The sequence below is a fragment of the Hyla sarda genome, chromosome 9 (genome assembly GCF_029499605.1).
Source record: "Hyla sarda isolate aHylSar1 chromosome 9, aHylSar1.hap1, whole genome shotgun sequence".
NCBI lineage: Eukaryota > Metazoa > Chordata > Amphibia > Anura > Hylidae > Hyla > Hyla sarda.
The window spans coordinates 137358708-137373733 of NC_079197.1; the positions used below are offsets into that span (position 1 = coordinate 137358708).

Consider the following 15026-nt stretch of genomic DNA (forward strand, 5'->3'; position numbering starts at 1 on the left):
TCATCATCACCTGTCATCATCCCCTTGTCATCATCCCACACATCCCCCCTTCATCATCCCCTTGTCATCATCCCACACATCCCCCCTTCATCATCCCCTTGTCATCATCCCCACCCCCTTCATCATCCCCTTGTCATCATCCCACACACCCCCCTTCATCATCCTCTTGTCATCATCCCACACACCCCCCTTCATCATCCTCTTCTCATCATCCGCCCTCAGTGGTCTTCAACCTGCGGACCTCCAGAGGTTTCAAAACTACAACTCCCAGCAAGCCCGAGCAGCCATCGGCTGTCCGGGCTTGCTGGGAGTTGTAGTTTTGAAACCTCCGGAGATCCGCAGGTTGAAGACCACTGCGGCCTTCAACATCATCCAGCCCCCTCTCACCCCCTTTAGTTCTGAGTACTCACCTCCGCTCGGCGCTGGTCCGGTCCTGCAAGGCTGTCCGGAGAGGAGTTGGTCCGGTGGGATAGTGGTTCCGGGCTGCTATCTTCACCGGGGGCGCCTCTTCTCCGCGCTTCCGGCTCGGAATAGAGGCGTTGCCTTGACAACGACGCAGAAGTACGTTGGCAATGAACGCACCTCTGCGTCGTTGTCAAGGCAACGTGACTATTCTGAGGCCGGGCCCGAAGCGCTTAGAAGAGGCCTCCCCGGTGAAGATAGCAGCCCGGAACCACTATCCCACCGGACAACCTCCTCTCCGGACAGCCCTGCAGCACCGGACCAGCGCCGAGCGGAGGTGAGTACTGTACAGAACTAAAGGGGGTGAGAGGGGGCTGGATCATGTGGAAGGCCGCAGTGGTCTTCAACCTGCGGACCTCCGGAGGTTTCAAAACTACAACTCCCAGCAAGCCCGGACAGCCGATGGCTGCCCGGGCTTGCTGGGAGTTGTAGTTTTGAAACCTCTGGAGGTCCGCAGGTTGAAGACCACTGCGGGTGGAGAGTTCACTCGAGTATAAGCCGAGGGGGGGTGTTTTCAGCACGAAAAATCGTGCTGAAAAACTCGGCTTATACTCGAGTATATACGGTATATAGGTATACCTTTGTATAGGACCATAGAGGTCACGTGCCTTTAAATAAATTGGACTATGGTTTAAGGACCTTTGGGTCATGTCATACCCAGAGTTCACTGGGTCAGGACTGACAGGTTCTGCTGACCAATGAGCTTTGTCCCACCCCCTTAACCCCTTAAGGACGCAGCTCATTTTCACCTTAAGGACACAGACCTCTTTCGCAATTCTGACCACTGTCACTTTAAACATTAATAACTCTAAGATGCTTTTACCGATTATTCTCAGATTGTTTTTTCGTGACATATTCTTCTTTATGTTAGTGATACATTTTCGGCGTTACTTGCATCCTTTCTTGGTGAAAAATCCCAAAATGTCATGAAAATTTAGAAAATGTTGCATTTTTCTAACTTTGAAGCTCTCTGCTTGTAAGGAAAATTGATATTCAAAACACATTTTATATTGATTCACAAATACAATATGTCCACTTTATGTTGGCATCATAAAATGGACATATTTTGACTTTTTGAAAAAATTAGAGGGCTTCAAAGTAGAGCAGCAATTTTCAAAATTTTCATGAAAATTGCAAAATCGGAAGGGACAGATGTTACAGAACTACAACTCCCAGTATGCCTAGGCAGTCTAGACATGCTGAGTTGTAGTTTGGCAACATCTGGAGGGCTACAGTTTGGGCACCACTGTAATAGTGGTGTCCAAACTGTGACCCTCCAGATGTTGCCAAACTACAACTCCCAGCATGCCCAGACAGCCTTTGGCTGTCTGGGCATGCTGGGAGTTGCAGTTTGGCAACCACTAGAAGGGCAGCAGTAAAGATCGCTTTACTGCACCTTCCTTCCCCCACCCCACCATCGCTTTCCTACCTGCGCCGCTGATCTCCGCTGTCTCCACCGATGATCGGCGGTCCCCACAGCATCTTCTTTCCAGGTACCGGCCGCCATCTTCTCCCCTCGTTCTGCGCGACATCCAGGGGTGGGCAGAGCGGGGGGGTTTCCATGACAAACCCCTGTCGTGCACTGCCATTGGTCAGAACTCATTTCTGACCAATGGCAGGGGATAGGAGGAGATCGCAGCACTGCGACCTCGCTCCTATCCCTCAGGATGATCGGGGCTGTCACTGACAGCTCCGATCATCCCTATTTTCCGGGTCATCGGATCACCAGAGACCCGATCAGCCAGGAATAGGAGAAAATCGCATGTCTGAATTGACATGGGGGGGTCTCAGGACCCCCGTCAGCGATGTGCAGGGATGCCTGCTGAATGATTTCAGCAGGCATCCTGGTCCGGTCCCCAACCGGCTAGCGGCAGGGACCAGAATTCCCACAGGCGTATCTATACGCCCTACGTCCTTAAGGACTCGGGATGCAGGGCGTATGCATACACCCTAGGTCCTGAACAGGTTAATATATAAGGGGCTGCAGCCACTAAATTCTCTCTCTTCTGCTCTTACTCTCTTAGCTCTGGATTATAAAGCCAAGCACATCTCAGCACAAACATCAAATCAAGCTAGGCCTGAAGCCTAATACCTAGCAGCCACAAAACCGTGAGTTATCCAAGCTCAATCTACTAAATTCTGTGTGACTACTAGAAACGCAAATCTCCTAAAATTAGTAGCACAGTGGCTAACACCAAAGCTCATTGATCCCGGAGTCCCAGCAAACCTGTGAGGAACCTGTACCGCGGTTCTCTCTCGCAAAGACTGTTATGTTCCATGCCGTTGCATAAAATATGCAGTAAAGTTAGGCTGGGTTCACACTACGTTTTCTCCCATACGGGAGCGCATACGGCAGGAGGGAGCTAAAAGCTCGCGCTCCCGTATGTAACCGTATGCGCTCCCGTATGTCATTCATTTCAATGAGCCGACCGGAGTGAAACGTTCGGTCCGGTCGGCTCATTTTTGCGCCGTATGCGCTTTTACAACCGGACCTAAAACCGTGGTCAACCACGGTTTTAGGTCCGGTTGTAAAAGCGCATACGGCGCAAAAATGAGCCGACCGGACCGAACGTTTCACTCCGGTCGGCTCATTGAAATGAATGACATACGGGAGCGCATACGGTTACATACGGGAGCGCGAGCTTTTAGCTCCCTCCTGCCGTATGCGCTCCCGTATGGGAGAAAACGTAGTGTGAACCCAGCCTTACTTCAAGTTTACTTAAAGGGGTTGTGCTCTGCCCTGCCTTTTGGAGCTCCGCACGCAGCGTCCGGAAGTTCATTACTCCGAACGCTGTGTGCGGGCTTCCGTGTTCGCGGCCGCCGGGCGACCGCAATCACACCACCTTCTCATAGACTTTGGTATAGGGGGCGGGCGTGACGTCACGAGGGGGCCGGGCGTGACGTCCCCCCCGGCGGCCGCGAACACGGAAGCCCACACACAGCGTTCGAAGTAATGAACTTCCAGACGCTGCGTGCGGAGCTCCGAAAGGCAGGGCAGCGCACAACCCCTTTAATAAAATCTGCTGTGGGCATTCCGTTATTTCTCCCTGCCGTTTGTGGGATGGTTGGCGGTAGGACCATTACATTGAGGAAACCTCACCCTGGCTTCACGAGAATTAAGGGTTAACACCAATATACCCTGCACTATCACCGCAAAGCCCCAGACACCATTACTCTCTCCCGGCACCACATTGTTATGTCTGATACTTGTCTTTAATAAAGGGGTTATCCAGGAAAAAACGTTTTTATATATATCAACTGACTCAAGAAAGTTAAACAGATTTGTAAATTACTTCTATTAAAAAACCTTAATCCTTTCAGTACTTATGACCTTCTGATGTTAAGGTTGTTCTTTTCTGTCTAAATCCTCTCTGATGACACCTGTCTCGGGAAACGCCCAGTTTAGAAGAGGTTTTCTATGGGGATTTGCTTCTATAGTGGGTGTTTCCCGAGACAGGTGTCATCAAAGAGGATTTAGACAGAAATGAACAACCTTAACTTCAGAAGCTCATAAGTACTGAAAGGATTAAGATTTTTTAATAGAAGTAATTTACAAATATGTTTAACTTTCTGGAGCCAGTTGATCTATAAAAAAAAGTTTTTTCCTGGATAACCCCTTTAATTGTACCCTAAAATTGTAAAGTGCTACGGAATCTCTTGGTACTATATAAATAAAATTATTATTATTATTATTATTAAGATGTTCACCCACCCTATAATCCAGTATATTGGGTTTAGTGCTGGTGAACAGGCTATAAGTTTCTCTTTAAACAAATACCATTTTTCTGGTCATAATCGGTGGAAGGCCATGTTCCAACACAGTAAATCTGGCCATTTTTTGGCCATAAAACGCCCATAAATAGCCTATAAAACCTACAGAAATTGGCAGATTTTTTTACAAAAACAGACTACGGCTACAAAAGGAAGGCCTAAAATGCACTAATCACCACTTTACTACTGAGTTCAATAGAGCATACAAGTAAAAAAAAAAATGCAGTTTAGCATTTTTTGATCAGTAGAAATACATTGCATGCAAAGGCCATAAAGGCGTGATTGGTGACAGGGTTCGACCACGTGGAAACCCCACCAGTCCGGCAAATAGGAACAGCGCCCATACAACTGGAGCCTAAAGAAGAATATTACCGTATTTTTCGCCCTATAGGACGCACCGGTGTATAAGACGCACCCTATTTTTAGGTGCAAAATCTAAAAAATTTAAGATTTTGAACCCAATAGTGGTCTTCAACCTGCGGACCTCCAGATGTTGCAAAACTACAACTCCCAGCATGCCCGGACAGCCAACGGCTGTCAGGGCATGCTGGGAGTTGTAGTTTTGCAACATCTGGAGGTCCGCAGATTGAAGACCACTGCATAGGAGGTAATACTCACGTGTCCCCGCCGCTCCGGACCCGTCACCGCTGCCCTGGATGTTGCTCCATCGCTGTCGCCGTGTCCCCATCTCTCCGGAACATCTCTGCTGCCGGCCGGGTATCCTCGCTCTCCGTCGCCGCCATCACGTTGTTACGCACGCCGACGCACGTACGCGACGACGTGATGACGAGGAAGGAGAGCGCCGGCCATACAGGAGATCCCTGAACGGAGAAGACACAGAGGAGGCAGGTAAGGTCCCTCCCGGTGTCCTGTAAGCACTAACCCGGCTATTCAGTCGGGCTGTTCGGGACCGCCGCGGTGAAATCGCGGCGGTCCCGAACAGCCCGACTGAACAGCCGGGTTAGTGTCACTTTCCCTTCAGACGCGGCGGTCAGCTTTGATCGCCGCGTCTGAAGGGGTAATACAGGGCATCACCGCGATCGATGATGTCCTGTATTAGCCGCGGTTCCCGGCCGTTGATGGCCGCAGGGACCACCCCGATAGGGGAGTATTCACCGTATAAGACGCACTGACTTTTTCCTCCCAGTTTTGGGGAAGAAAAAGTGCGTCTTATACGGCGAAAAATATGGTAGATCTCATGTGGAATGGGGAAAGTAGTTCCTAAATCTAAGGGTAAGGCTGGGATTCCACTTGGATTTTTTTTTTAATAAAAAAAACATCCAAACAAATGCTATACTTGCTGTATGACAAAAATGCTGTGGCCAGATGCTAACTGAAATCAGTAGGGAAGTATGAAACTCCAGACTCATAGGCATATTTTTTTCTTTTGGTGTTTTTTCACTCTTATGGTGTTTTTAGGCTCAGGGCTATTTTTCCAATAGAATGCTAAGGGTATTGAGTTGATACTATTTTTTTTTTATTTATTTTTTTTAAACTGGCAATTTTCCTCCGTTTAAACCTTTATCAAAAGAATGAGGAAAAGAGGAAAATGGCAAAAAAGAAAACATAATGGGGAAATTTATCAAAACCTGTCCAGAGTAAGAATTGCTGTATTGCCTATAGCAACCAATCAGAGCGCTTCTTTCATTTTTTAGACCCACGACTAATGCCAGACATCGCTGATCGTGCTGATGTCTGGCATTAACCCTTTAGATGCTGCGATCAAAGTTGATTGCGGCATCTAAAGAGGTTAATTCCGTTCCTGGCTAGCTCAGCGGGGTGATTGGGATTGCAGCGGTGAAACTGCAGCATCCCAATCAGCTGAGAGGACAGCGGGAGGTGTCTTACCTTCCTCCCGGCCGTCCGATCTGTGCTCCAGCCTTGCATTTAGCTTTGCAAGGCTGAAGCAATAGAGCACCGAAAACACTGATCAATTCTCTCCTATGGAGAAGCATTGATCAGTGTATGCAAATTAGAGATTGCATGTTGTAGTCCCCTATGGGGACAAAAAAAGTGTAAATTAATTAATTAATTAATTAATAAAAAGTAAATAAATATGCATTAACCCCTTCCCTAATAAAAGTTTAAATCACCCCCCCCCCCCCATTTTTCAGGAAAAAAAAAAAGGTCAAAAAAATAAAACCTAAACATGTGTGGTATTGCCGCGTGAGTAAATGTCCAAACTATTAAAATATTATGTTCATTAAACTAAACGGTCAAAGGCGCAAGCGGGAAAAAAAAATTCCAAAGTCCAAAAATGCGTATTTTTAGTCACTTCATATACTAGAAAAAAAAATTATAAAACGCGATCAAAAGGTGCCATCAAAATAAAAATGGGCCAGATAAAAACTTCAGATCATGGTGCAAAAAAATAGCCCTCATACATCCATATATACTGAAAAATAAAAAAGTTATAGGGGTCAGAATTTGACCATTTTTAACAAGTTAAATTTATAATTTTTTTAAAGTAGTAAAATAAAATAAAACCTACATATATTGGGTAGCCTTGTAACCATATGGACCTATGGAATAAAGATAAGGTGTCATTTGTACTGAAAAGGACACTGGGTAGAATTAGAAGCCCCAAAAATGTACAAAATGGCATTTTTTTTTTTCAATTTTGACCCACAAGTATTTTTTTTCTGGTTTCGCCGTAGATTTTGTGGTGAAATGATTTATTACAAAGTAAAACTGGTGGCGTAAAAAACAAGTCTCATATGGGTCTGTAGGTGGAAAATTGAAAGCGTTCTGATTTTTAGAACGTGAGGAGGAAGAAACAAAAGTGCAAACATTTTAAATGGCCCGAGAGGGAAGGGGTTAAGCATATGTCCCTCATGAAAAAAATCACATAATAATAAAAAAATACGCAAGGAATAAAACACAAAAAAACCTTCAGCGTAGGGTCACATGCCGTATTTTGCTGCGTATCTTCTGCTGTGTATTTTTCTACCTATTTCTACTTAATGGGTAGTAAAATATGCAGTTGGTTTCAATGGGTGGAAAAATATGCAGCAGCCAAATACGGAACACTTACTAAAACCAGCTTTTTTTGGAGAAAAAAAAATGACCAAAACCACATGTGAGGAGAAAAAAATAAAAATAAATTTTTTTTAATGGTTTTTATTTTTTTCTGGCCAAAAAATAAAAGCCACACAAAAGTTGTGCGGAATCGCAGCTTTCATGGGGTTAAACTGCAGCTATGCCAGATCTGTAGGGTATGACCAGTAAAAGAACAATTTCCTGTTTCTGTGAGTATCCATGGAAACTGTTTGCCCTTAGTCATCATGGCCGCGCACGGTTAGGGCGTCATGACGCGCTCAGTAGATGCGTCACTTCCGTTTTCACTTACGAAGCGGGCGACTTCCCTTGTTGCCTAGCAACAGCAGAACCTCTACCGTCGCGATCTACACGGCGGACAAACCTGGCAGTGTGAACGGGAGCGTGGGGGACACGTAGGCGCTTCCTACTCGTACGTAATGACGATCATTTTGTGCTGTAGAAGCGGCGTGTGAAATGTGGAGAAAAATGTAAAATATATAAGAGGGATATATATATATATATATATATATATATATAAATAAATAATCGATATATAAGAGGGAGGGGCATCACATAAAAGTCAGGGAGGAGAGTAAGATGGAGCAGTGAAGGGTTAAACACGTGTGTGGGGCTAGAACAGTGGACTCAAAACTGTGGCTCTAGATGTTGCAAAACTACAACTCCCAGCATGCCCGGACAGCCGTTGGCTGTCCGGGCATGCTGGGGGTTGTAGTTTTGCAGCATACGTGAAAAGCGTAGTACACTACATTGGCCTATTAAGACCTGCAACTACGCCATGGTATATGTCTGGACCGCTTAAATATAATGTGAATGGGGCCTGTCGGTCATATGATGAGACTAGAGATGAGTGAACTTACAGTAAATTCGATTCGTCACGAACTTCTCGGCTCGGCAGTTGATGACTTATCCTGCACAAATTAGTTCAGCTTTCCGGTGCTCCCGTGGGCTGGAAAAGATGGATACATTCCTAGGAGACTCTTTCCTAGGACTGTATCCACCTTTTCCATCCCACCGGAGCACCTGAAAGCTGAACTAATTTATGCAGGAAAAGTCATCAACTGCCGAGCCGAGAAGTTCGTGACGAATCGAATTTACTGTAAGTTCGCTCATCTCTAGATGAGACTTGTTGTGGCCTTAGGGTGGGTTAACCCCGCGTTAATGCTGTCTAACATATAGGCTATATAGGAAAGAAACGGATATGGCTGCAAATTTTTTTTCCCGTGACTAAGGCTATGTTCACACTGCGTTATGGCTTCCGTCAGATGTATCCTTCAGCATCCTGCCAACACGGGATGCCGACATATACTGTAACATAGAGCGACGGGCGCCATTCATTTCAGTGGCTCTAGTGACTTAAAGGGGTACTCCGGCCCTGGATAGGGGATAAGATGTCTCACCACGGGGACCCCCGAAATCTTGTATTCGCCACCCACCTGTTTGAGCTGCACGCCGCGGTGTCAGCTCACCAAACAGCCGGGTGGTGACCACGGGGCCGGAGTATCGCCACGTCCCCTCCCATAGACTTGCATGGCGGGGGTGGGGGTGACATCACACGGGGGCGGAGTCATGACGTCATGATACTCTGGCCCCGTGGTCGCCACACGGCTGTTTGTGAGCTGGCACCGCGGCGTGCAGCTCAAACAGGAGGGTGGCGAATACAAGATTGCGGGGGGCTCCAGCGGCGTGACCCCCGTGGTTAGACATCTTATCCCCTATTCTTTGGATAGAGGATAAGATGTCTCAGGGCCGGAGTACCCCTTTAAAGAGTACCTATCATCAACTAAACTTTCCCTAATCCCCCTCCCCAGCTGTCCCAGACTTTCACTAACGTTATCCCTGCATTTATTTTCTCTTAAAACAGCAGATAAATACGTTATGTTCAGGTATCTCTGCTGCTCACTCTGAGAGCCTTGTGTGAGCGAGGGGGCGTTGCCCGGCCGGCGTGATGTCAGATGAAGCTCTTCTTATGCCCTTATTCCTCTATAAAACTTACTTATATATATATTTTTTTCTATAGAAAGACTTCGATCAGGCTAGGGAAAGGCAGACCCGATCCTCTGTTCAAGCAGGGCCGCGCTTCACTGACACCTGGCCAGCGCGCGTCACCTCTCCTCCTCAGGGGGCGGAGCCTGATTATGCCTGATCTGGGCCATTTGATAACTTTTGGGATACCAGTGCCATGGGGAGATTTCTGTAAGATCTTGGTAACATCACATGGTTTTCATTAGACCCTTGTGCTTCATGGAAATGGTGACAGCTGCGGAGAACACTGTACTGGAGATTGGGGCTTAAGCATAGCATAAAGATTTGGTATCCAGAGGAAACTGAAAACATAATGCCGTGTATATATATATATATATATATATATATATATATATATATGCCTTGTTACATGTCACATTTCTTTTCAGAGATGGCGGAGGTCCACATCATTGGACAGATCGTTGGTGCCAGCAGCTTTCCACAACACAGCTTATTTTGTAAATGGGGGGTACACACAGGTAAGAGTTATTGCCAATAATAATCTGAATGAAGTTGGTGTTCATGTAAACCCATTGGAATAAACTAGCTACTTCTTCCCCCACTTTACCAGTGATATCCATAAAATATTTCATGTTGTAAAATCTAGCCATATAAAGCCTGGTGATTTTTCTTGCTCTCCCTTAATTCAGCATTTTTTTAAATTTTGCTTTATTTCTGTATGTCTCATGTAGGGGGAGCCTGGAAGTTGCTCTCAGGAACTGTGGAAGGTCAGACGCAGGTGGACAATCCTCAGAATGAAGACATGGCTTTCTGGTCACACCCTATTGACATACATTTTGCAACCAAGGGATTGCAAGGTAAGTTAGTTTGTATTTGTTAATTTCTTCAGCAGGTGAAAGACTTCTCTTGCTCTCACATCTATATTATTTAAAATGGCTTGATACTGCAGCCCTGCTCATCCTGGAAGCATATGTAGCACTGATTTATATAATTGCAGGGAAAGAATGATTATAAATAGGGATGTCCTGATTCTGTTCTTTTAAATAGATTATGAGATTTGATACTTTTTTTTTTTTTTTTTAGGTACTCTCAGATATCGATAACTGATAATTTCTTTTTATGTCATGACAGCAGAGGTGGCTTGAGACTTTGTAAATCCTTAGATGAAAGTGTAACATGAGGTCCCCACTTACACTCATAATTAGTAGTAAGGAATCCCCTCTATTAGGGAAAAGCCCCAAGTAAGTAGGTAGGAAATCCACCCTGTTGGGTAGAAGCTCCCAATAACTAGGAAGGGAATCTTAAATATTAGTTAGAAGCCCCCTATAGGTGGAGAGATATATAAGTAAGTAGGGCATCCCCCCTATTAAGTAGAAGCCCCTAGTAGTAGGTAATCTGCCCCTTTTAGATTTAAGCCCCCCCCCCCTTATGTTAGGTAGAAGCCACAGGTAGGTAGGGGATCACCCCTATTAGGTAGAAGCTCCTAGTCTGTAGGTAGGTAGGGAATCCCCCAGTAACTAGTTAGGGAACCCCCCTATTAGGTAGAAGCCCCCAGTAGGCAGGTAGGGAATCTCCCACTTTTAATTAGAAGCCCCCAGAAGATAGCTAAGTAGAGAATCCCTCCTATTAGGTAGAAGCCCCAAGTAGATAGGGAACCCTCCCCTTTAAGGTAGAAACCCCCCAGTAGTTAGGTAGTCAGGTAGGTATGGTGCTTATTAAGTAAATGCCCCCATTAAGTTTTAAAAGTAGTTAAAAGAATCCCACACACCTTCCCTCCGCTTCTGCGCTGAGGCCTCTGCATCCTCCACTCTGTAATGGTGCAGGAATTTCTTCTGTAAGCTGCATAATATTGTCAATTCATTGTGCAGCAGGTCCTGCACCACTCCAGATCACAGAGTGAATGATGAGACCTCAGCCCTAGAGCAGAAAAAAGTTACCGTATATACTCGAGTATAGGCCGAGTTTTTCAGCACGATTTTTCGTGCTGAAAACACCCCCCTCGGCTTATACTCGAGTGAACTCCCCCACCCGCAGTGGTCTTCAACCTGCGGACCTCCAGAGGTTTCAAAACTACAACTCCCAGCAAGCCCGGGCAGCCATCGGCTGTCCGGGCTTGCTGGGAGTTGTAGTTTTGAAACCTCCGGAGGTCCGCAGGTTGAAGACCACTGCGGCCTTCAACATCATCCAGCCCCCTCTCACCCCCTTTAGTTCTGAGTACTCACCTCCGCTCGGCGCTGGTCCGGTCCTGCAGGGCTGTCCGGTAAGGAGGTGGTCCGGTGGGATACTGGTTCCGGGCTGCTATCTTCACCGGGGAGGCCTCTTCTAAGCGCTTCGGGCCCGGCCTCAGAATAGTCACGTTGCCGTGACAACGACGCAGATACGTCGTTGTTAAGGCAACGGCTCTATTCCGGGCCGGAAGCGCGGAGAAGAGGCGCCCCCGGTGAAGATAGCAGCCCGGACCACCTCCTCACCGGACCACCTCCTTACCGGACAGCCCTGCAGGACCGGACCAGCGCCGAGCGGAGGTGAGTACTCAGAACTAAAGGGGGTGAGAGGGGGCTGGATGATGTTGAAGGCCGCAGTGGTCTTCAACCTGCGGACCTCCGGAGGTTTCAAAACTACAACTCCCAGCAAGCCCGGACAGCCGATGGCTGCCCGGGCTTGCTGGGAGTTGTAGTTTTGAAACCTCTGGAGGTCCGCATGTTGAAGGCCGCAGTGGTCTTCAACCTGCGGACCTCCGGAGGTTTCAAAACTACAACTCCCAGCAAGCCCGGACAGCCGATGGCTGCCCGGGCTTGCTGGGAGTTGTAGTTTTGAAACCTCTGGAGGTCCGCATGTTGAAGGCCGCAGTGGTCTTCAACCTGCGGACCTCCGGAGGTTTCAAAACTACAACTCCCAGCAAGCCCGGACAGCCGATGGCTGCCCGGGCTTGCTGGGAGTTGTAGTTTTGAAACCTCTGGAGGTCCGCAGGTTGAAGACCACTGAGGGCGAATGATGAGAAGAGGATGATGAAGGGGGGGGGGGGGGTGTGGGGATGATGAAGGGGGGTGTGGGGATGATGAAGGGGGGTGTGGGGATGATGAAGGGGGGTGGGGATGATGAAGGGGGGGTGTGTGGGATGATTACAAGGGGATGATGAAGGGGGGATGTGTGGGATGATAAGGGGATGTGTGGGATGATGACAAGGGGATGATGAAGGGGGGATGTGTGGGATGATGACAAGGGGATGATGAAGGGGGGATGTGTGGGATGATGACAAGGGGATGATGAAGGGGGGATGTGTGGGATAAGGGGATGTGTGGGATGATAAGGGGATGATGAAGGGGGGATGTGTGGGATGATGACAAGGGGATGATGAGGATGTTAATGACGGGTCTGGATGATGACAGGGGGGGATGAGGTATTTCCCACCCTAGGCTTATACTCGAGTCAATAACTTTTCCTGGGATTTTGGGTTGAAATTAGGGGTCTCGGCTTATACTCGGGTCGGCTTATACTCGAGTATATACGGTAAAAGGGATTTTTTTTTCTATGGAGGGCACCTATTAAGAAGAAGCTGTGTATCTCTGCCCTTTAATCACATGGTGTCTGCTCGATCTGCAAATATCAGGATGGGTATCAGAAAAACTTGCAAATGTAATGTTACCAGTATCTGTATAGGGATATCCACAATTTTAAAGCAGTGAATGTAGCAGATCTGAGATCCTGAGTATTTGGGTGAGGGGTTTTCGTAACACGAGTCTTTCATCATAAGAGAGTAAGGTCTTATCCAAGTCTCATTTCTCAGCTTGTCCTATGAGATGACATCTAAACTATACCTACCTCCTCATTGTAGGTTGGCCTAAGCTACATCTTCAGGTTTGGCATCAAGACTCTTTTGGTCGGAATGAGCTGTATGGATACAGCTTCCTGCACATCCCTTCTACTCCAGGAACACACACATTGCTCAGCCCCACATGGAGACCCCTGGGGACCTGGCAGGAGCAGATTTCCCAAATGTTTGTAGGGGGCGGACCACAGCTGAAGTCACCGAATCTTATTTATGGAGGAGCTGACCGCTACCGTCTACAGACCACAGCCATGGGCCAGGTACACCTGGAGCTTACTGTCATACTCAGGAACTTTGATCGATTTGGGGTGGAATGCTAATTTTACAATACGTAGTATAACACCACCGCGGTGACTTCAGAAGGCCAAGGATCTGATACAAGATTATCCATCAGCAGAGGCCTAAAGTTTTGTTTTTCCGTGTGTGTGTGTGAACACCTTCTCGCCTCCCTAAATGTATAGCATCAAGCCCTGGTATGATGTTTGCACTTTTTATCTATGGACTACACAGTCTGGGTATTTTTTATCATATAGACCCCTGAACTGGCTGGAAAAAGTTATACCTATATCAGGAGGGCCTGTCTTTGTTTTATATGTTCACCCCCAATGGTGCATGGACCGGACATGGACTCGTCCCACACATATGAAGAAGAGAAATGGATCTCCAGCGCCAGACTCGTGATTAGAACCTTTATTGAGTTGTCATCGGAAACATCACACAGACTTTAGTAACGTGACGCATTTCAACCTCAAGGAGGACTTAGTCATACACCTGTTACACGCACATGGATCCCTTATATATGGAAGGGGGAAGTGACGTGCATGGGAACCACCAGCGATACATCACCGCACACCTCCACATACAATAACATATACTTAATAAAAACATATGTAATACAAATATAGTAAAAAAGCACATAAAAGTATAAAAGCAGATCTCCTAGGACTTGCTATCATGACATGGTATGATATATTTAATCTGTCACATACAAATGTAATAATTGTATATAATAACATAGACAGACACCAAACTCATGTGAGCAAGAAACAACAGAAGATCAGCGGGGAATTTTTGCGACACCATCTAAATGCAATATGGTATAAATGTAAGTCCAAGCTGGGACCATCCACTGTAGTCGACACAAAAATATACAAAGAGTTATCAGAATAGAAAAAGAGAGAACAGAGAAACAAAGGGAAAAACAATAATTACAACCAGAGAGCTAAGCAGGGTTCAATAATGCAAAATTGTATCTAACCTCCTGTTCAGACCATGTGGTTGGTACTCGCATGTTTAATTTTAGGATAAAAAAAGATCTTGCGATCCAAAACCTCCTGCTTCATACTCCCTCTTCTCGGTGGCACTAACACCCTTTCAATTCCCTGCAGCATGAGGCACGAGGTGTCACCTGCTTGGACCTTTGCACAATTTTTTGGAACCATAGATATGCTTCCATATATAAGGGATCCATGTGCGTGTAACAGGTGTATGACTAAGGCCTCCGTGAGGCCGAAACGCGTCACATTACCGAAGTCTGTGTGATGTTTCCGATTTCAACTCAGCAAAAGGTTCTAATCACGAGTCTGGCGCTGGACATCCATTTCTTTTCTGCATTCAGATTTTATACTGATTTTTTTTATACATTTTTAATTTTTCAATAACTTTTTTGTACAGTATTTAAATAAATTGTATATGAGAAAAAAAATCTGAGCTTTTTTTTAATCAAGAATATGTGATAATTTTTTAAAAAGTATTTTCCCTCACTACTTTAAGGGGTTACATCAGGACAACAACCCCTCCATATAAGGCATATTGACACATAGGTTGGGGGGGGTTCTTTACTGTTAAAGTCAGACTAGTGCATACTGACCTCAAGAATTTTTTATGGCAGCTGAATGCTTATCTAATAACAGGCAATGAG

At 46.3% G+C, this 15026-nt stretch overlaps 1 protein-coding gene across 7 annotated transcripts in view; it reads left to right on the plus strand.

Moving 5' to 3' along the window:
• The first annotated feature begins 2548 nt into the window (after positions 1 to 2548).
• The window catches only part of B9D2 (B9 domain containing 2), a 51927-nt gene continuing 39449 nt past the window's right edge, over positions 2549 to 15026 (plus strand). For 3 of the 7 annotated variants that reach the window (XM_056539069.1, XM_056539063.1, XM_056539068.1), the window contains exons 1-4: positions 7580 to 7702; positions 9705 to 9794; positions 10008 to 10133; positions 13112 to 13365. In XM_056539069.1, coding sequence (XP_056395044.1) covers positions 9707 to 9794; positions 10008 to 10133; positions 13112 to 13365 — 468 coding nt within the window. In that variant the 5' untranslated portion in view covers positions 7580 to 7702; positions 9705 to 9706. Of the gene's footprint in view, positions 2572 to 7579; positions 7761 to 8971; positions 9487 to 9704; positions 9795 to 10007; positions 10134 to 13111; positions 14797 to 15026 lie in introns of those variants that run through there. The other 4 variants (XM_056539066.1, XM_056539070.1, XM_056539065.1 and 1 more) reach the window with 4 other exon arrangements.